Below are 23,484 nucleotides of genomic sequence, written 5' to 3'. Positions count from 1 at the left end.
GAAACCACGACCTCCCGCATGACAGCCCGATGCTCAACCAACTGAGCCACCGGTGTGTTGTTTCTTAGCTTGAGGCGAGCAAAACCCTTTACATTAAAAGGGCGTTATTTTAAGGAAAATTCGGTTCCAGAGGGTGACAACTGAAGCAATGGCCTAAACGTTTGACTTGACAGTCTGCTACTTCTCATTCTGCCAGCAGACCCTTTCTTAACTCAGAAATTGATTTTATCAAACGAGTTGATAAAGGTCGAATAGCCACCGTGAAAAATTTGGAAAGGTGACGTTTCGAGCGTTAGCCCTTCGGTCGGAGCGAAGGGCTAACGCACCGAAGGGCGAAGGGCCCCGACGAAGGGCTAACGCTGGAAACATCAGCTTTCCAAATCTTTCACGGTGGTTATTCGACCTTTATCAACTCGTTTGATAAAATCAATTTCTGTTCCAATCTCCCAACGACCCAGCACCAAAGTTTCTTTAGAAAATAAATTGTGTTTACTTTCTAAACTCGACGAGAAAGAAAGTATTCTGCAGAAATCGTGTAAAGTCTTTATTGAGCATGCGCAAGCCGTTGCTTGGAGGTAGTTTCAAACTCATGCCAAGTCTCGATCGCACTCCTAGACGCCATTTTGATTTTCATATTGAAAGCTCGATTTTGACCTTCGCCTATTCAAAAATATGATGCGCGCCCTGCCTAAACTTGTTTTACCGGAGTGATTAGCCCAGAAACCTGGGCTGCGGCGACTTTAAAGATGGTGCCTACTATTGTTATTGCGCACACGTTCTGCGCATCTCGAGATACTCGGATTTCCTAGAGGTGGCGCTTATCAATACTGGGATATTTTTGAGAGGCTGAAAACTATACGGAAAAAGCAGACCTTAGCAAATGCTCTTGGTATCCAAAAAGAAAATTGGGGGTAACCATGCATTTTTCAGAGATAATCAACAATCAATTTGGAAAAGAATGCCAAACATTGCTTTTAAAGCTTTTTACAAATATTTGCTGATTGATTATCTTCGAAAAATGCGTGGTTGCCCCCAATTTTCTTTTTGGATATCAATAACACTTGTTAAGACCTGCTTTTCCCGCATATTCAGTATACCGCGCAAAAACACCTTTGAATTAGTAGGCACGGTCCTTAAAGAATTTTTGCTCTCACTCTGGCGAGTCTTAGAGAGGCTCTGCTCGTAAATTTGTTTGTACCTAGTACTGGGATCACTGAGCAGCAAACTAAGCTGTCCACTGGTCTAGTTCAAGTGATAAAGGTTTTAACGCGGGACTCTGGCACGTTAGAGTGGTACCTTACGAATAGGCCCACATTGTTTTCGCCACCTAAACAATCACGTAAGATTGGCACCAGTGACCATTACCCCGTTCTTATACTTCTAAGATCAGAGTCCTCGGAAAAATCCTCATCCGTCAGCTCACTGCTAAAGAGAGATTTAAGACCTAGTAAAGTGGATGCTTTTTGCAGATGGATTACGCAGCATGATTGGGGAAATTTATTCAATCTGAGGAGTGTTAAGGATAAATTCGACTTGTTTTCTACAACAATGTCGGAAGCGATGGACCGGTTCTTCCCTTTACAGCGCACAAAGTGTTGTACTTCTGATAAACCGTGGATAACCTCCAAGCTTTAGACCGGCTTTAATCTCACGGCGTCAAAAGGCCTTTGCGTTGCACGGTAAACATTCCACTACTTTTAAATATTGGAGAAACGGGGTTCAGCAGAAATGTAAGACGTGCAGAAAGAACCGACGTTTTATGAAAGGAAAGTCACGGCCCTGAAAGATAATAATGTGAAACGGTGGTGGAAGGAGATTAAAAGGTTGACAGGTCAGAGGAGTACTACCGATAGTGATAACCTTCAACTTAGGTTTTGGCAAGGTTAAAGTAGGTGATAAAACTATTGTTTGTTGTGTAATTACCTCTATGCTGATCGGTACGGCGATTTCCAAACAACGTTACACTCGTTGTAAACTGCTTCTTTCTACCAGCTATCACCTTTTTAAAAAAGATATATATGACGCGATGATATTAATTCCGATTTAGCTACCATTTTAGGGTGCAGAAATATTTCTGTATCTTTTACCCCTAAGGGAAAATTTGTTACATTTATTGCCTGACGTGATGTTGACCACACCATTGACGAAGACAAAGCTCGTTAAATAACTTAATTTTGCAACAGTGTTCGAGTCGACTAGTCGATATAAAAAAAAAAATTAAAGGAGATATTTTACCTTCAAAGCTAAGTAAGCATGTCCAGTTAAGGAAGCCAAAGCTTGGAAGAGACCTGTAATAATCAGTTTTTGAATTCGATTCCACGGAGATCGCTAATCGCTCAAACGGTTGGGGAAACTGTGACAAATTCCAAGATATTACTCCAGCGATTCTAATTTGATAATTGCATATTTTTCCGTACCAACGATATTTTGATTTAACGTCTCCGGCTCGACTTCCATGTAGGGCCGTTTGACTTCGCTTTCCTCGCGTGATTTTTGGTAGCAGCAGGGTGGCACGCGATTGCAAGACAAAGGCCATTTGCAACAAACTGGTCACATGACTGATAAGTCAGAAATGGAAAGATCGTGTTTGACTTAGCCAGAACACAAATTTTCAGTGAACGTACCACTTAAGGTAAAGATTGTATAACCATTTCAGCACTCGAAAAGCGAAAAGCTTTTGCCTTGCACTGTAATTTTTCATAATTACGCGCCACAGAGCTCAGATTTCAATTTTTGCCACGGGTCAAATATTAAAGCGAGAATAAATGTTCAGAATTTCCTATTTTGAAAGAAAAATTTTAAAGTGGTTTGAAAACTTAAAAGACTTTAAAAAATATAAGGATTTTAATTAAGACTGGGTGGCAAAACGTCTTTTTCCCAATTCCCATACTGATCTTAAAATTCCTTTCAACTGTAACAACACCAGTTTAAACGATGTACTTACCAAAATCGGCACGGTGGCATATTTTAAGCTGCTCTTTTCATTTCTGGAAAAATAATTTCACGTGATGGATTGTTGCAACTCTGTGCAATATAACTATGGAGGTGTAATGGGAGGTAAGTTGGCAAAAATGTTTCTGTTCAGAAAATAATTGACCCGCCTTCACCACCACTGCCCAGCCCAAACTGCAATTTTGTCCTATTTTAAGCAATCTCTCTCCCTATTTTCACTCTTTCTACACGTACATTTCTACTTCGAGTTATGTTCGTGTGTTTCAACGAGCGTCTATTCTCCAACAACCCTTGGATAGTCTGTCTCAGTCCCGAGGAGAATTCCATGATAGAATTCGCCAAACTGAAGTACGCGTCCGAGCTTTTGGAAGGTGCAGGCCTCCCACATGTGTCCTGCTGTTGATGTTTTTTTATGCACAATACATTTTGTCTTTCTTTTCAGGTTTGGCAGGGAAACTGCGACAGCAAGTACAGGTAATAGAGCAAGATTTGCTTGCTGTAGAAGGACAAGTGAATTTCACCTCAGCAAGTGACTCTGTGCTTTCGTCCCTGCACTACAACAGCCACCCTATTCAAGTTGTAGATCAGTACAATGTTAGGGTTTGTGAAATGCGAGGGGCTACTTCAGGTGCTATGTGAGGGGTTGGAGCTGGAAGTACCAGTCCCAGCGGTTCGAAGTAAAGCGCCTTACATAGCCGTCCTTCAAAAAAATGTAGATAGCTGCCCTTGTTTGTTAAAATAAAGGACCCTGAATACTAGAAAGTTTAATTAGACTACGGCAACCGTGACAGAACAAAATTTTGATTACAAGGATTGCAGCTAGTTCGTGGTTATTCCAGCTCATTCAACTAAACAGTAAACATAATATTAGCTATCCAGGACTGTTCTTTAAGAAATGTTAAAGTGGCCTTTAAGAAATGCACAGAATTACATAGGGTAGTTTTTGGTTCTCTAATTGGTCATATTTTACATAGAGGGCTTTAATCAGCTGCTACGAATGATCCCTTATTTGGTGTGCCATCATTGTTAAAGTAAAGAAAAAGAATAAAATGACTGAAATCAGTTTGCCTTTATGTGTTAGTGGGTAAATGTGAAATCTTAAATTGTTTGAAACTCAAATGCAAAGCCATTGTCTTCTTTTGACCTGTTTTTTGACTGTGCCGTTCTCGTACGTGTTCCTTGAACTCCCTATTATTGGCAACAATACCGCTAGTTTTCTCTATTCCATTTTGTGGCCTTGAAAATCGAAAACTTGAACATTTGACCAAAATCGTCATATGCATTACGCGAGAGAGATTTGATTGAGGAGTGGTGGTAAAGACAGGTGAATAATCTTCTGAACACAAACATTTTTTTTAATTACCGGTGGTACTGCTATGTTTATTCACGAGCGGTTTGTTTACAAGCGCCTCCCACTGACGTCTGAATTGAGCAATTTGGAAATGGTAATGTGTGCCGTGAAACTTCCTCCCTCTCATCCTCTTTTGATTGGCAGTGTCTATCGACCACCTGACGACAAGAATTTTACTGGTCTCTTTATGAAATATCTCAAACAGCTTTCGGCTTCGAAAGTTCTGAAATATTTCTTCTGGGTGATTTCAATTTACATATTTTATCGTCAAAAGGAAAATAATTTATCAATTGAATGACAGATATGGGCCTCGCACAGCTAATCACTGATCCTACTCGTGTTACTCCCCATTCAAGTACAACTATTGACATTATTTTTACTAACTCTTCTCATAGAGTCACTGATTTTGGAGTAATTTACTTATCTATGAGTGACCACTTTTTGTAACAGAACCTGCAAACGTCCCCGACCTAAGCCGAAGGTGATCAAAGTTCATGGTTTCAAAAGTTTTGATCAATCTGCCTGTATTACAGATCTGGAAAGCCAACCTTGGGACACGATATATCTTTTTGACTCTCCTGATGATGCATAATTCTGTCACTCGGCAGATTGAATTAGCTAAAAAAGATTACTTCAATAACCTGCTTAAAACTCAAGCACAGGGTGCCTCCAAACTATGGTCTTCCATTAGAAAGCTCATACCTAAGAAAAGCAAGGTTGCAGTGCAAGAAACTTCGCTTGATGATAAAACCTTTACGGGCAGTTTGGATATTGATAATTGTTTTAACAAGTTCTTTACGTCAGTGGGTAGTCGTCTTAGAGGCCTTCTTCCCACGTTGAATGTAAGCTCACATTATGATCGTCTGAGTTTGACACCACGAGATACCCTAGACTTTGTATTTAAAGACATACCAGTTAGCTTTGTTCGGAAAGAATTGTCATCGCTGTGTGTCAACAAATCTTCTGGCCTCAAGGACATTCACTCGCGCATACACAAAGTTGGTTCCAATGTTCTAGCCGCTCCACTTACCCGCATCTTTAATTAATCAATCCACTGTGGTGAAATACCACGGTCATGGAAAGCAGCTACTGTCACTCCGCTTCACAAGAGTGGATCACATTGTGATCCAAATAATTTTAGACCGATTTATGTCCTACCAGTTGTTATGAAGACTTTTGAACGTGCAATCCATAAACAGCTCAGTCTACGACCATCTGGTTAAGAATAAGTTTTTATCTCAATTTCAATCAGGATTCAGACCCGGTCATTCAACCAGTACAGCCCTGCTTGATGTTTCAGACTATATTCTGAAAAATATCGATACTACAGTTCCGCTTGGAGATAACTTACAGACCTTTCGCGAATTTTGTTGCAGACTTCGGTGGGGCCATACCTGACGATCCAAGGACGGGGTCGAGTTCACAGAAAGAGATACTTGTGTCTGCTCCTTTGCCTCCAAACTCATTGATGTCATTTGGAAATGGCCACAGCCCTCGACACAGTAGGTTTCTTAAACGCGTTTACAAGAATGGCAGCGAGACGAGGTTGGCCAAAGATGATGTTGAGAGACAACGGAACTAATTTCATCCCTGGATATAAAGAGATAAACGAGTTGGTAGCTCTGCTAGACGAAGATCAAATTCGACGCTCATCGACAAACAAGGGAATAGATTGGCACTGGAATCCACCGGCAGCACCTTATTTCGGAGGAGTATTTGAGGCCATGATAAAGGCTGCAAAACGAGCGATCTCGGCTGTTTCAAAACGACGCACATGTAACGGATGAGGAGCTTCAAACGTGCTTCATTGGGGTGGAAAGTCTATTGAATTCCAGACCATTTACGACTGTCAGCGATGACCCAAATAATGAGCCGGTTCTGACACCTAACCATTTTATAATCGGCCAAATGGGTGGAGATACTGCAAATGACAGCCTTGATGACACCGCATTTAACCCACGAAATCGATGGAGACATACAGGAGCTCATTCGACGGGTGTGGCAGCGTCGGTTGAGGGAATACCTCCCACACATTGGCTCTCGCCACAAGTAGTTTCACAACAAGAGAGCCTCAAAGAAGACGATACAGTGGTAGGTATTGTTCCAAACGCAGCGAGGAAAGATTGGGCAGTTGGAAGAATTGTCCGTACATATCCAGGCGGAGAGTTAGAATTACAATAGTTATTACTGACTTAATTGAATCCAAACATGAACAAAATATCGACATTTTTCTCGGAATATATGGAGTACTGTTGCGGAGAACTGAGCAAATAACCTGATCCTCCTCCACACAGCTGTCAATTCTTTTTCGTTAAGATAAATGTAGCGAAAAATGGACCACAGAAAATGAGCTGCTGTTGTTCAACTGGGGGAATTTGTCTCCAGAAATGAAAAAGGCCCCATCTGACATTCATCATTTCAGTATTTGCACGGTCAATGCCACCGCCTTTTATGAGAACTATGGGCGAATCAGCGGTTGCGAACTCAGGGGTATCCTTAGATAGTTCAATATCACGCTTATAAAAGTTTTTTGGGTCTGGTAAATGCATTACGTCACCTTCTAATAGCTGAAGCATGTCAGATCATTTTATTATTGAGGGTTTTAAACGAAAATCATTAAATACAATTATCTCGGCTTCCTCTGCTCCAACCCAAGCAAATGTACCAGTAGCGGGATTACAAAAGGTACTGTATATTTCCATTAGGAGCGACAAAATGAATGCTTTGCCGCAGTTGGCTGGACCGTGGATAAATATGTTTCAATATTTTCCCCTACGGCATTGAAGCAAAATGTAAACTGCTTTGCAAAATACCTGTACGTCAAATTCATTTCTCCGCAGTAAGTCAGTTGCTGCTTTTATCCACTTCCCTTCGCATTCCTCTGCACTGCTCTTCTTGGTCCTTGCAAATTTATCCTTAGCAGTGGCTAATTTATCAGAAATGGGAAAGCACTCATCAATAACTTTACTTCCCCTGTTGCAAATAAATTCTGCTAGATCCGTTTCCACTTCTCTGTTTTGAGAAGATGCAAGGGTCATTAACTGCAAACGTGATGTTATTCATATATTTTATTTGCCTCTATTAACTGTGCGACGTCATATACTGGCAGTGCACCTTTTCTTCGCGTACGTTTTGCGCTGGTGTGGTTTGCTCGACGGCCTGCTTGACGCTTCTTTCCAGCGATAGCGTTTTCTGTTCTGGGAGGTCTTGCCTGGCGCAGATCAGGGTGGCCATCAGATATTGCGCATTCGTCATCTACTTTGATGGTATACATGCATGCACTATAGTAGGTGTTGTGTCTGCTGCTAAAGTTGACCTTAATACGAAAGATTGCGAACACTTGGGTACCTCGACCGCTTCTCAAGTTTAAGTGCCACGTGCTGGTGGAAGATGTTTGCAGACATTCTATCAATAGTAGTGTTGGCGTGGATTTCACGAGAAACTACCCATTGCTTAACTGTACCGTTCGTTGTTTCAGCGAATGCTTGACATATAGTTTCGGCGAGGGTTTGCCTCGTTGGAATTTTATCTAAATCTGCTCTGCTGTTTGTAATAAGGTAGACAATGCGTTGCTGTCGTACCTGAACTTCGTTCTCGCCTTCAGACATAGTGAAAATCTCACTCGATGTTGTGGCATCAGGTTCAGGCCGTGTATAAATAATGATCAAATGTATAGACCTTTTTTGACCCTGATCAGCAATAACTTGGACAAAACACATAGAAATCCAAGTATGTTGCCACTTATTCGAGTTTCTCTTAAAGGAATGAAAGCACTTGTAAAAATGACGCGTTTATTTTACTTCGACCTTTTTCAGACAATCGTGGTCAAAAGCTGTTGGGAAGATTGCGTGTATCACTTCACTTCGCACATAATTCGATCGTTCCAGCTATTGGCTGTACTATTTGGGAAATGTTATGCTCTTCTCCAGAATTGTAGTCTTAATCAGCTATCAATCCTCTAAAATAGGGGGTGGTGTCGTACAAATAAGGCCACCAGCTCGGCGTTATGGATTTCATCACATCTTCTTAATGTTTCGGTTTATTGTATTTATACACTTTCCCATTCAGTCTCAACATTACAACATAGGAAGGGAACAAGGAACTGTACTATGCACTAACCGGTATTCCCAGTGTGTAGTCCTGTGCCTTCCCGGCTACACTACAGCGATGGACATCAATCAATCAATCAATCACCTTTATTTAAAACACGGTAAATGGCTCAGCAAGCAGGTTCTCAGACGTGCCGTGTAAGAATTACAAAATATAAATGCTAAAAAATTAGAAGAATTACAAGATATAAATGTTAAAACGACTAATGAACTAGGTATAACTTAGCGCTAAATATTATTTAATGTCACAGAAATTTAAACAATAGTAATAATTAGTAACAAATATAATTCACTATGTAATGATACGAACAAGCCATTTAAAAATGTGCCCTAGCGATGTAAAATGTGTCCTAGGGTATCGCACGTATTTGATTCGACAGTTGGTTCCAAGCATTTGCACCTCGATAAGAGAAAGCTCGTTTAAGTAAATCGTTTTAGGTAGCGGTAATTGGAAGTCATAGTTAGAGCCCCTCAAATTATAATTGTGAACTTCTGAGGTTCTATGAAAATACTCCTGGAGATACGTCGGACAATTGTTATTGAATACTGTAAAAATCGTAATTAACAAGTACCTTTTCTCTCTTTCTTCTAAGGTAGACCACTCTAGATAATTAAGCACTGCTGATGATCGAATAGAGTAACCAGCCCTAGTAATAATCCGTGCTGCTCTATTTTGTAATTTTTGTAATTTGTCAGCACGTGTTTTGGAGTCACTCCATACAACGTCACAATAATCAAATAAGGTTGTACAAGTGAATAGTAAATTGTCTTAAGAGCCTCTTCATTGTCAGTTAATTTTCTAGATAAATACAACATTCGCAACCCATTCGAGACTTTAGATGCATGAAATATGTTTGATCTGATCATCCCAGGTTAGCATTTCATCAATATGAACCCCTAATAACTTAGTAGAAGGTTTATGTTCAATTGGCCAATCATCCATCTTTAAATTCCCGAATTTAGCTTTTGTCAAGTTTTGCCGAGAACCAATAGTCATATAACTAGATTTGGATGTATTGAAACTCAATTTGTTTGTCTGAAGCCAATCATGTACTGCAGCTAAATCACTATTTAAGGAACATTCAATTGTGGATATATCTTCATGAGCCATAGTTATATGCGTAACATCAGCAAACATACCAGGTGTTGTATGTTGTACACATTTTGGGAAATCGTTTACATAAATTATAAGTTACAAAAATGGCCCAAGTATAGAACCCTGGGGAATGCCATATGATACATATTGTTCTGTGGATAAGACTCCGCTGAAGAGCATTGCCATTGACACCGTGACAAGAAAGTTTACGTAGTAACATCTTATGATCTACAGTGCCAAAGGCTTTCTTTAAATCTATAAAGACACTACCATTAAGTTACCAGCATCCATATTGGTAAGCCAAAGGTTTACTGCACTTATCAAAGCTGTACAGGTTGAATGATTTGGTCTAAATCCATATTGAGAGTTTGTCAAAAGATTTCCTGCCTGGAAATACTCTAACAGCTGATGATGCATGACCCTCTCTATAATTTTTGAATAGAAATCGGTCTATAGTTGCTTGGAATATTTCTTTCATCGGACTTAAAAATAGGATGTACTTTTGCCTTTTTCCAATCATCAGGAAATATTCTAGTCTCCAACATTTGATTTATAATGTCACATATAGAATTTGAGATGTATGCTACAAAGCTTTAGAAGTCTGCTAGAGATATTATCCAATCAGCAACTTACCGAGGGTTTGAGTTTAGTGATCAGGCTGTGAATGTACCCTTCACTTACAGAGCGAAAATAAAAATGTGAGTCAGTTTTATTTAAAAAGTCCTCTGGTTGAAAAGCAGTGTCTGGAATACCAGATGCCAGTTTACTACCTAGGGAACAAAAGTGGTTATTCATTTGCTCAGCTATATCTTGCTTTTCTGTAAAATCTTTGCCCTCATAAACATGTTCATTTATAACTGTCAATTTACAATTTACAATTTACAATTACCTTACAAGTGTCTTTAAGGTTATCACTATGCTTCTTAATGCTCTCATTAAAGAAGATAGTCCTGGCTTCCCTTATACCAGCGTTTGCGTCGTTCCGTGCCTTTTTATAATCATTCCACATTTAATGAGAATTCTGCTTGATTGCTTGCTTTTTTAGAAAATTACTCTTTCTCATCTTCTGCCTCAGCTCGGATGATATCCACGGTTAAGAATTACTTTTCACTTTTCTTTTCCTTATCGGAGCATGTTCATTCGCAATTTCCAGAAACAGAGATTTCCAAACTTCCCACATTTCGTTTGGGTCATCCAAAAGAGAAGCAAGATGGAAAGGTGTCTCTTTTATGTCTTCAATGAAGGCATCACTGTCAAAATTATTGTCGAGATTAATTACTTTTGGATCAGTTTTGGGCGTATTATGTTTATTAATAGCATAGATAAGACTGTGGTCAGAAATACCAACGTGTAAGACCCCATGACTTGTTATGATATCTGGTTTGTTAGTGAATATGTGATCGATTAGTGTTCTAGTAGTAGTAGTGATTCTCGTTGGCTGATCTATCAATTGAATGTATTGGTACGTTTCAGTAATAAACTTCAAGTGTTCAGCATTGCGGTCAGGCGTTTGCGGTAATAGATTACAGTTAGTATCACCTACAATCATACCCTCCTTATCTTCTTCATCAAGTTTTGGCACGGGATAATTTCCTAGATTCAATGTCCTTGACTATCGAGTCTCCAATTAGGCAAGCTTTCGTCGATTTATTTGCACTTATAGATACCTCCTTTGATGAATAGTGTGCTTTAACTGCTGATTTAGCGAGAGGAAGACGAGTGGATGATTCAGAGATTCCAGCAGTAGATGTAAACTTTTGGTTTTGTTGTAATCGATGTTCTGCTAATTGGTCAGCCCAACTCATAGATCCTCCACCTAACACAGTTACTTTCCTTATTTACTTCTGTAGCTCTCTATTAGTGCGTTCAAGGCTCGTTTTAAGCATCCAGTCAACTGTTATTGTCATTTCTCACACAAATAAATATCCAACCTTAAAACTTATTTGTAGGGTAGTTATGCCTTCAATTCTGGAGTGGTCATTATGCTCTTTGAGTTTGGAAAACTGTGTTCCTTTTCGACTACATATGTAGGCTGTGAATTGTGACTGTTCTTGGTGGTTTGCAACCAGTCACTAGACACACAGATAACAATAATGTAATGGACAATTGCTGGTGAACGAACAAAAGAAGCAAATGAGACATCTTTTGTTTTTACCCACCAACATGGCGACGATGACGTATAGTGAAAACCACCTATTGCTCCGCGCTGTAAGAAACTCAAACGTCAGAACATGGCTATGCACACATGCGGCCTCTTGTCATTGTTCTGGGCCGTTCACAACAAACACAGTCTGCGGCTTACTTAACAAGAAAACGTAATAATTCACTGAAATATAGAAACCCTACGAACTTTTCGTACAAGATGAACTATTTCAAATTCAAATAACCCTTTTCTGGGCAAGAAACTTTAATTCTATTTCGTCATCATTCAGTGCAGGGATTCCATGCGTTTGTACAATCCTATCCCACAACTTAATGGGAATCCTTACCCGCTCAACAAAGTGTCGCTGAGAGCTTCGCAAAATATACCCAGGCGGATTTTATTTGAAGCTGGAAAGACGTTTCCTCTAACTTTTCGCTTCAAGGGATTAAAATTTGGCTACTCCAGGGTCACAATATGCTGCAATCAGCCGTCGCTTCAACTGACACTTAAGCACATAGCGGCACAAACGGCCTCCCGGAGTTACTCATCTCCACTGGAGATTCTCCTTATGTCCTGGACTCACAGAGTTCCACAAACAACTACAGTTCCAAAACCAAAAAGCCAAAGGAAAAAGGCTACTTCTAGCGGGAAGTCCACTTCTCGAAATTCGTCAGCAAAATCTACGGCGATAGCACAACGACCTCGGTTTCCAAAGGTCAATCCACTCTTGTTTGGACAGTTTGAAGGAACTGAAAGATCTTCAAGAACAGTCACTAACTTCGATGAATCAGATGATTTCGTCAATAAAATCTAAAATGGAAATTTTGGCTCAGACTAAAACGTGTCGTAAAAGGAAAAGGAACGAAGATTCTGTTGATGCTCAAACGTCGGGAAATCCAGGCCTCAAAAAAATCGAGGCCTCAAAAAAGACCTTAACAGCAGATGAGGATCCAGTTCTTGGAGAAATTTCCAAGTTCTATGAACCTGAAGGATCGGTAAGCGACCCTGTAAATGCTCAACTAGCAGCTCTAGTTGACAAGATGGTCAGGAAATACAACAGACCAGAAAACTGTGAAAATCTTATCAATACAAGAGTAAATCCAGAAATCTGGAGTAAGATTAGACCTAATACTAGATATGGAGATCTGAGGATACAGAAGTCTGAACCAAGCCTGCTTAAGAGCATTATCCCCATTATCAAAATTAAATTTCTGAGAGTGATCATCTGCGAGTGATGTGTCCAAGTTTCGTCAACTCTCATTAGATTCCCTAGCTCGCCTGGGACACTTTATAAGTGAGGTTAATATCAAGCGGTGTGAGCTTATAAAACCAGTCTTGAACGATCATACAAACAAATGTGCAGCTCAAAAACTCCAGTTAAAAAGCTGCAATTTGGTAATGACTTACCAAAATCAGTAAAGGACATCTCTGTGACTAACAAGGTAGGTGTCAAGCTTCAAAACAGCCATAACATTACCGCAAGCGTCAAAAGAGATCAAACTTTCTTCATCGCCCCAACATAATCAGAGTCAAAAGCCTTTTTTAATGAAACTATCAGAGGCTGGAAAAGAGGTCACTTCCGGACTTCAAAAGGAAGGGAAAACCCGAGAAACAACACTACTAAATCCCCAGACCACCTAGATCCTCAGGTGAGTATTGATAATAATAATCTTGATGGCAACACACTTAGTGTGCCATTTGTGGCTGGTAAATTTAAGCGGTTTGCATTTCTATGGCAAATCATAACTTCTGATTTCTTCATACTCAGTGCTGTAACGGGTGTTGTGTTAACTGTCCAAAGCAGACAATCATTCAGGAAAAATTCAACTTTTTATTCTTTGTTTGGAACTTTTGGCCGAAAAAATGAGACAAATTAAAACTATTAAAAGAATCTCGGTGCAGCGCGAACAAATAAAAATTAAGGAGTTTGCTGGCGACACTACAATTGGTCTAGACGGCTTTAAAGAACCATTCACAGCAGCTCTATAAGATTTAGAGCCGTTTATGTCTTCGACTTAATAACGAGAAAACAAAAGTTTTGCGAATAGGTTCTAACGCCGTATGTCATTTGTAAAGTGCTACAAAGTACCGCAACTTTCAACCGCTGGTTTCAGGTGAGACTGAATGGCCGCTAAATGTATTAGAACGATTCAGTAGCTGAACTATACAAAGTTCTGTACTGTTTTGACATTTTATTTTCTATAATTACTTATATAACAGCTGCAGTCACGTTTGAATAGCAGCAAAAAGCTCGATTAGGGGTTCCTTATGCCTTGATAAGCCAAGGCTTCTTAGAAATTCTGTTCGATATCCTGTAAATTAAAAGATAAAGTAATTCTGGTAAATGCGAAATGATTTTCAACGAATAAAAAAGGAATACTATAACAGGTGAGTATTTGAAAGATTTCCACATTCCGGATTCCAGATTCTATAAATTCCACAAATCCCTCCAAAAACATGGCGGACAGTATTTAAGTCCACGTTCACCGCCTTGTCTCCCTTCTTCGTTGGGTTAAAACCATAGCCACATGGAAAACATTGATTTAAATTATGCAATCTTTAGGAATGGACAATTTTGGAGTGGCATATACCCGATTTCTTGCTTTCTATTTTGACAATCCTTCTGAACATTCGCGATGGAGAAACGCTAGCGAAATGGCTAGAGTGGCCTGGACTGAAACTGAATGGCGGCCAAAACATTTAACACGATTCAGTAGCTTAAGGATGAAACTACACAATGATATGCAGGAGAGCCAGTAAGTGTGAGCCACTTTTGAGATTTAATCCACTAAATTTGGCTAAAATCGCATGTTTCGGTAAGTGGTTCTAAGGGGCTAAGTGTGTTCCCGCGGATTTTCTATACAAAAAAGTGTCCATGATTCTAACCTGTATTATTGTAAAGATAAAGGTTCAATTAAAATAACTAGTAAACTGGAAGCTTTGGGACGCACTCTTTTATTTGGAGCAATTCGGTTGAAATTTGACAAATTCCCATCTTTCAAAAGCATCTCAGGTCCTTATGCGGTGCCGAAAGAAAATTGATAAAAAAATTTAGTAAAGCGAATTTCCCCAAACTAGTTTCATATTTGTTATATACCTATTTAAAGAAGTATACAGGAAAATTATGAGCGAAATCTATTTTGTGGGCAAACCTCAATATGAGGATCTTACAGACACTGGCTCTTAAGGCCATAACACAGTCCCAAAGCAGGGTCCTTAAACAATACTGTAATAAATCCCCTTCCGAGGGACAATGAACAGCTCACTCAAAACAAAAATAAAACTATAAGTATTAATATAACAAAATTCTCCAACGGGGCCTATGAAGGCAAAAGGCAAGTCGCATAACAGTTGAAACTATTTACAAAGGACTAATGAATAAAATAGAAGCCGAAAAAGTAAGAATTCATTTGTGAAGCAAGAACATGCGAAAAAGTCTAATTAGTTGCTTTTGTTAATACAAATCTTGGAGGGGAATTCCCGCCTTTTGTTGAGGCCATGCGGATTAAGTGTGGATAACTGTGTCATCCTCTCCTTCTTCTGGGAGTTCCTTGTTAGTGTAAACCTTCATATTCTGCCTACATATGTATAGCTCTTCGGCATACAAAGTTTAGCTTTCAGTCCAAATTCAGTAGTCTACTAGGATGCGTTATGCTCAATAACTTGCCAGTTTAGCACTCTGGCATGTGGGGGACATTAGAGGTGGCTTTTAAGCCTAATCAATCTCAGTCCAGCTCTAGTGAAATAATGCAACTACCTTACCGGCCGAGAGGTTTACTTTGTGTTATATTACTGCTGACAGCAAACAAAACAAAAAAAGCAGCTGCATGTATATCAACATTATTCAGAAGAAAAGAGCATCACATGAACAGACATGTTTTGATAATAACAATAAAAAAAAAATAAAAAAAAAACACAAGGATTTATATTTGTTCCATGTTCCATGTCTTGAAGTTTGTCCTTTAGTCCTCTCCACCTTTCGAACAAATGTTAATAAAACATATTTTCATAGCAAAAAACCCAAAATACAGTCTCTGTATCAAACATTAGTTAACAATTGGACCGTAGCCAGCAAGGGCTACGGGCCATGAGGCGAAGCCGAATGGGCTATTGACCCGTGGCCCTTGAGGGCGAAGGGTCTAATTGTTTTAGTATCACCCAACTAGTCGGGCAGAAAAGGCAATAACAAAGTTAGCAGATGCAAGTTGAAGAAATATTTTATTTGGGAATTAAATGAGAAAAAGTGTCACGCTTTTTGCTACTTGAGGACTATTACTAATAGTCCCTAGTAGCGTAGCCAATCAAAATGAAGCATTTGCATTAGTTCACTAGTTGAGGGATACTAATTCTCGTTATCAGGCCTTCGATATGCGGTAAGATCAAAGATCGTGGTTACATCCGATTGTGAATGTCGTGACAAACACAAAGTTAATTCGTTAGTGCTTTTTTGATAAAGTTACCCCTTCGAGGAGCAGTAGTAGCTCGAGAACTGGTAACATTAATCTACAGACTCGAAAGCAAAAAAGCTTCCCTTCCCAAAAGGTAAGAGTCAAGCAACTACCCACTGAATATCTCAATCGGGTTTAAATGGAGAGTGAAAATTATTAATACTGAGTAGTGAAAAAACAAGGTTATATCCGTATATCTTTTTAATCTAAGCCATTCCAAAACCTCTAAAGAGTAGGTAAACTATTTTTCCATCCAATAAGACTTTCAAGGAGGTATGTAGACTGGTAACTGAATCGGAGGTGGATGGTAGAATGAAACAAAACTTAGGTGTTCACGAAGATGACGGGTTTTGTTACCGAAATTCATATGATGTTAGTCATCTTCCTCTTCCTCCTCATCTTCCTCCTCCTCTTTTTCCTCTTCTTCCACTTCTTCTTCTTCTTGTTCATTTTCTGTTTCTTCCGGTCCTTCAGCTGCCTCAGGCTCTTTAGCTTCCTCTAGTCCTTCCGCTGGCTCCAGTGCTTCGGTTTCCTCTGGTCCTTCAGTTGGCTCAGGTGCCTCGATTTCGTCTGGACCTTCAGCTGGCTCAGGTGCCTCGGTTTCCTCTGGTCCCTCAGCTGGCTCAGGTGCCTCGATTTCGTCTGGTCCTTCAGTTGGTTCAGGTGCCTCGGTTTCTTCTGGTCCTTCAGATGGCTCAGGTGCCTCGATTTCGTCTGGACCTTCAGTTGGCTCTGGTGCTTCGGTTTCCTCTGTTGCTTCAGCTGGCTCAGGTGCCTCGGTTTCTTCTGGTCCTTCAGCTGGCTCAGGTGCCTCGATTTCGTCTGGTCCTTCAGTTGGCTCAGGTGCCTCGGTTTCTTCTGGTCCTTCAGTTGGCTCAGGTGCCTCGGTTTCTTCTGGTCCTTCAGTTGGCTCAGGTGCCTCGATTTCTTCTGGTCCTTCAGTTGGCTCAGGTGCCTCGGTTTCTTCTGGTCCTTCAGATGGCTCAGGTGCCTCGATTTCTTCTGGTCCTTCAGTTGGCTCAGGTGCCTCGGTTTCCTCTGGTCCTTCAGTTGGCTCAGGGCCATCAGTTACTTCCGGGCCTTCGGCTGGAGGGAATCAAAGAAATAAGAAGTGAATATATATGGGGCAAGTTTAATATTCTCTGCAAAAAAATAATAAATAAAGATGGCAAGTTCATGATAATGGAAGTAATTAATTTCAAGATAAGCAAGCAAAATAGATAATGAGGCTAGTTTTTAAAGGAACTATGTTGTTTTATCTCTTTTTCTATGAAACACCGGTACCAGAAGTTGGTAATACTGAGTTGACAAAAGAAAATTGAGCACCATACTTAGGGAGATTGAGAAGCAGACGTTTAGCCCGTTGTCTCTTGTCAAAGTGAATTGAGAATGGCCTTCCATGTCACATAGGGTAAGACGTTATTGGTGGAACATAATAACGTGAAAAACAAAGATGGAGAAGAAGAGACGGCCATTCATTTTATGGGAACAGACGTTATAAGACTTTTCGGTTCTCCGTGCTTCATTAATGAAGAGAAGGGCCACGAACTTTCATGTTTTGGTTCGTCGGTGCAAATGGCATGTCATTGTTTTAGATGCGTCTGCTATTTTTTGACGTCTCTTAAATGTTCTCGGAACTACCAATCGCCAAGTGAAGGTTGCCTGATAAGAGCATTACGGCACCCAAAAACTGTTCGATGTTTTTTTTTATTATCTCTAAGAGACTAATTTACCACATTGAACATCAAGAGTGGCTTGTATAGCCAAAACACCTATAATGCAGACTGTGCCTCAAACAATGTCGAAACGCAGTAAATTGTGTCTTAATTTTAATACTGTGAGCGAGAGTTATATGGAGAGCAGTTGGCTGTGATCTTATCTCCCCGCGACTTTTACGCTCCTGCCATAACGCAACCGCTAACCAAACTGATCAATTACCTTATTACTTATGGATCATGGCCAAAGGTTTAGAAGAGTCGGCAACATCATTCCAATATTTAAAAAAAGCTGAAGAGACTAATAAAACTTATTATCGCCCAGTGTCGATCCTCTCCGCGCGCTCTAAGATTTACGAGAAGATAGCTGCAGATCAAGTTTACTCTGCATTAGCTCCAAGTCTCTCGCCCAGCCTTTCTGGTTATTATGAGGGGCACTCTGTCTTGACAACCGTGAGGCTGTTGCTACGCTTACAGTTGACCTGAGTAAGGTGTTTGACTCTGTGTTTCATGCTCTTTTGCTGGTAAAACACAGTGCTTATGGATTTACGGATCAACCATTGCAGTTGATAAGAAATTAGTTGCAGGGCAGGATGCAAAGGGTCCAATTGGACTGCGTCTACTCTGACTGGATAACAGTGAAAGTTGGGGTCCCACAGGGGTCTCTGTTAGGCCCTTTACTTTTTGACATCTATATATGAATCCTCAAGTTACACATCCCTACCCCTTTACGCAGATGACGCTACTGAATATGCATCAGACGTTTCCCCACCAGTTCTAGAATTATTATCAATATATATATGGTTAACGTTTCGGCAAAACTATTTAGAGATCAATGCTGGTAAAACTCTGAGCTTATGGATTTACGGATCAAGCGGTCTAGTATCCTTCAGCTACGACTTCAGTGTAGATAGCAAAGTAGTTGACACTACTGATACACTTAAAATTCTTGGAGTAACATTGGACTGTAAACTTAATTTTGCTGCTCAGATATCTGAACAAGTTAAAGATGCATGTGCCAAAGCCTCCGCATTAAGGAGGATTCGTAGGTTTATTGCTTTAGACGTAATGGGCCGCCTTTATAAAGCATATATTTTGCCTCATTTAGAATATTGCTGTCCGCTATTGTTTGGAGCTGGAGGAATTCAATTCAATCTCAGGCCATGGGAAACAGACGCCCTATGATCTGCATTAACTATGGTTGGAATGAGCACGCTAGAACAAGAAAGAAAATTCCAGGCCCTAGTTTTAATTTATATCTGTATGAATGAACAAGCTCCACTCTACATACATGAACTTTTAACATTCAAAGTCTGTAATTACAGTTTAAGAGGGTCTGGCACACTTTTAATGCTACCAAATTTTAACTTAGAATGGCGCCACAGATCATTTTCGTTTCTGGCCGTCAAGATTTGGAATTCTTTACACCCTTATGCTAGAAGCGCCAATAATATTCTCATCTCTAAACGTCTTCTAAATAAGTATGTCTTTTAAATCTAATAGTTATATACTTTAACTTTATTTGTACATAATTAATACATACACAGATGCTTTGTAATAGTAAATTTCTCCTTTTTTTAAATATTTTATTCTCACGCATATGTTTTAACGAGTTCTTGTCACTCCCTGATGACGGGTGGGTACACTGAATATTGTATTGTATTGTATTCTATTGTATTGTATCAGGGGCAACGATTTACTTGGCGTAGTAAGAAGATTACTCATAGGAAAATCTTGACGTCGTGGTAAAAAAAATGTTCATTTGATCGCACATGTTGCCTTTTTTTCGTAATATAATTCTGCACTTTCCCATTGCGTACGTGCTAGGTCGCAAGACAGTCCACGATTACAGACAAATCGTTTCCCTCTGGTTAATTATAAACAACTTGTAAAGGTAGAAGGCAACCATTTCCTCGATAAATTCTAGCAGGGACTTACTTTTCTTTTAATCAGAAAAAGAAGCTGTGCGGCAGGGCAAGTTTTAAGGTAAAGGTAAAGTCCCACGTCGTAAACATTTTCGACATTATCAACCCCACACAAAAGGAAATACCATGTCAATATCAACTTTAAACATTCCTCTCCATTGCATGACACAGATTTTAAATCCGCCAATGTGCCATTTTACAACTTGAATATGGTGCATTAAGGAAAACTAGATAACGGAGTAGTGCGACTAAATGCTTTCGTCTGTTTTGGTTGCCCTCGAAACCGGCGATGCGTTTAATCTCCATGCCACGTAGTTGCTCTTAAGCTGCAGATCAGCATTTGACTGATATTAAATCGTACACTGGAAGGCATTTAAATGAGAAATGGCTCTCGATACATTTGCAAATGGCGTACTTCACTGATAATGCCTCGTGTCCACGTGTTTGCTTCCCCAGGCTCCTTAACTAAGTACATCTTTATTTCACAATGAGAAAACAAAATAATGAAGTGGGTCGTATTTAACCCATGAGCTCGTACACTCAACAGGATTAGCACGAAAAAGCAAAAAAAATTCCCGCTTGGTAAATATTTTGCTGTACGTCCGTGCGGATACAAGCCTTCTACTACAAAAGCAGGAAGCTTTCTTTAAGGGGGACCTTTGTTCTTGAGTAAACGCTATTAAAGCTCGTTTGTTCTTCAAAAAGGCAGAAGTCGTCACCTGAGCAGATACTATATTGCCCTCTTCATGAGCCGCACAAATCCCTCAGGCCTGTGGTACTAGCAACCGAATCTAATTTCAAGTTATACCCATTTTCCCTGTGAAACAAAACGTTTATGTATAGTCACCGATCTCTTCAAATGTTGGATCTACTAGGTTCGTGAATCGTGTGGGTGGGTGTACGACATCAAAGAAGAAGTCAACTGTACCTTAACAATGAACCAAACGTCACAACGATCTACTTCACATGAAACACTACTTCGAAAAACGTAATCAGTCAATATCAATAACGGTTTTAGTTGTATCTGGATTATCTTTTGGCTTTTCTTTTTCCGTTTCCTTTCTGCAAAGTTTTTGTTCTCTTTACATTTTGCTCATGCCATACTTTCCCTGTACAAATTTAAATAATAACTTCTAAACATTGTTAACCTATTGTTGTCAGGAGTCACTTTTCGTGCTTTAGATAACACGAACAAAGTACGCATTGTATGAACAACAAATGCTGCTTTTTATCATTTTTAAGAAAGCAATGTATTTCAGCACAACAGAGTAAGGAACCATTACAATTTTTTTTATCCACTTATATAAATTGTCACCTTAAATTAACTTCTTCCGTCGTAATGTTGTTTTTTTTGCGAACCCAGTCACCTTTAGCCATATTCAAGCAGCTAGAAAAACGGCTTCCATTTCTTGTCAGACAATTTAGAGCAAACATAGCGATGTTTAAAATTGAATAGATATTGAAATGTCATATACTCTTAGGGGTAGTAATCTCGAAGCTTTGAAATAACATGGAATTAAATGCCCCCTCTTCTTTCAACTTCAAAGGAACCGAATTTGTTCTTTACACGTTTTTTTTTTTGTCAGTAAAGAAAATGAACTGAAAGTGTTTACCTTAAAACTTACCTTACACAGGCTCTTTTTTTCTGATTTAAACGAAAAAAAAAATCTCTTCTACTTCAGTATATTATGGGTATCATTTTTATCAACAACTAACCGTTGTATGCAATGATAGATTTTCCCTCATAACTTTGAAACTTACGCGTCCTCAGTAGGTTTTCTGAGAAGTTTGCTGTTTTTTTTTTTTTTAACACAGGAAACAACAGTACTCTCAGTACGTACTAACCTTGTTGTGGTAAAGGAATTCCCGAGATTTGTCCAACTAAAGCCACAAGATAAAGAACATGTGATTTTAAAATCATCTTCCTCGAGGATGAGTATTTTTCTGAACGAACGAATGAACGAACGAATGAACGAACGAAGACTGGCGTCCAGCTATCTAATCTAAAAATTTACAGGGAAATTAAAAGCAATTTTAAATTATCACCTCAACAAGCAATTGTTTGACTCTTTTAATAGCCTTTACGAGGGTTTCAAGAATAGAACAAAAAAAAAAGAATTTTTAAAATGGAGTTTAATTTTAGTATAGTAACAGTAATTAATGTGAAAATTATGAATGAATATGTTGACGTTGATGATTTTGTATTGCATTCTGGTGGTGTCCAATTTTCCTTTTCGGCAGTTTTGGTATTCGATTTCTTAGTCAAGGACAAAGAATGTTATCTTATGCCAAATGATAATGCTGGAGCAATATCTTATGACAACTGAATGATTTTGTTTTTTTTTTTTTTTAATTTAATGCCTTTAAAGATCAATGACCGCTTATGAAAGAGTGGTCATGACATTTATTGCATTCCGGATGTATTCTAGATGCCTTCTAGATTTATGCTGGAAGAACTAGTCTTTATAGCTTGTTCACATAGCCCACTCGCAGACATTCTAGGTTTTAACGAATTAATATTGACTGAAGGGAAACGTTGTGCAGATCATGAGAGGGTTCATTAACGATACATTTATTAACCCCTGACTGCGTTAAGTGGGTTTGTCATTATTTGCAGGCACATGTGGTGGCCCTTGAAAGTATTTTAACTGTTTTCACATGATAATCCTCTTGGTTAACCTGCATATAGTTGTGCCTGTAACCAACTATTTAGGAAGATTATTGTTTGCCATGAGACCTATTCAGTAAAGTGTTGAGATTAGTATGTTAAGTAAATCTCTAGTCCAGTATTCCCGACTGGCCGAAACGGGGATTTGTTAACTCTCTCACTCTCTCTTCTTGTGGTAAATGCACGTGCATCAATTTTTTGTATACGAAAATTTGGCTTTATCAAGGGAGTTGATAATGTAAATTGGCCACCGTACAGGGTACATCTAGGTGCGACGGAAGGCCGCAAGAATCTGGAACAAAAATTCATCTTCGAAATCGGCACCCTTAATCCTCACGGTATTAACGAACGCTTTTCGTTTAACTAATATATTCCTATTTTTCACGTTGACATATTACTACCAATAGCGTAGCTCCTACTCTACTATAAAAACTAGACGTAATTTACAATTCTTCGATTCGTTCTTACGAAGGGCTAACGCTCGAAACGTCAGCTTTTAGAATCCCTGTACGTTGGCCAATTTACATTATTAGGTAACTCCGTTCATAAAACCAATTTTTTGTATACTACTTCCCCACCGATGCAGCACCACAGTTTCTTTAGAAACTACCCCCTTCATTCATCTGTCTTCTGGTTTAAGTACCTGTCAAAGCTCAAGGGTTCACCCAAATAAAATAAGGCAGCTGGTTCACTTTAAAGTAGGGATCAGTTAGTTAAAGGTTAGTTAGAGGTTTCAAGTGACACAGTCTAGTAAGAGCTGAACGTCTGCCTCCCTAAAGCATTAAAATCCAAGATGATTTCATTTCATTGTCATTATACTTATTGTTGTGATTGCAATACTGTGTCGTCCAAATACTTTTGCTCAAACGTCCCATACAGGTATTCGTTATATTAGATTATTCCTCTGAGATTCCTAAATGAAATAATATGTATTCGTATTTATAGGCTGATTTTCAAGTGACAGAAGACTCTTGTAACTTGAAATGCATCTTTTAAATTCGCTTTTTTTCAACCATGCAGATTATTTAGCAACATCTCGAGATTTTCGCAAGCCAGGGGAGGTTAAATTTAGCTATC

At 39.3% G+C, this 23,484-nt stretch overlaps 1 protein-coding gene across 2 annotated transcripts in view; it reads right to left on the bottom strand.

Moving 5' to 3' along the window:
* Positions 1-14,072: 14,072 nt before the first annotated feature.
* LOC138050498 (skin secretory protein xP2-like) overlaps positions 14,073-23,484 on the bottom strand; it is a 14,632-nt gene continuing 5,220 nt past the window's right edge. The window contains exons 1-2 of one of the 2 annotated variants that reach the window (XM_068896821.1): positions 21,585-21,756; positions 14,073-17,185 (exon numbers count right to left, since the gene is read on the bottom strand). In XM_068896821.1, coding sequence (XP_068752922.1) covers positions 16,473-17,185; positions 21,585-21,660 — 789 coding nt within the window. In that variant the 5' untranslated portion in view covers positions 21,661-21,756 and the 3' untranslated portion in view covers positions 14,073-16,472. Of the gene's footprint in view, positions 17,186-21,584; positions 21,757-23,484 lie in introns of those variants that run through there. The other variant, XM_068896822.1, reaches the window with a different exon arrangement.

The sequence above is a fragment of the Montipora capricornis genome, chromosome 6 (assembly GCF_036669925.1).
Source record: "Montipora capricornis isolate CH-2021 chromosome 6, ASM3666992v2, whole genome shotgun sequence".
Lineage (NCBI taxonomy): Eukaryota > Metazoa > Cnidaria > Anthozoa > Scleractinia > Acroporidae > Montipora > Montipora capricornis.
Note: the sequence above shows the minus strand (reverse complement) of the source record. Positions and strands in the feature narration are given on the sequence as shown.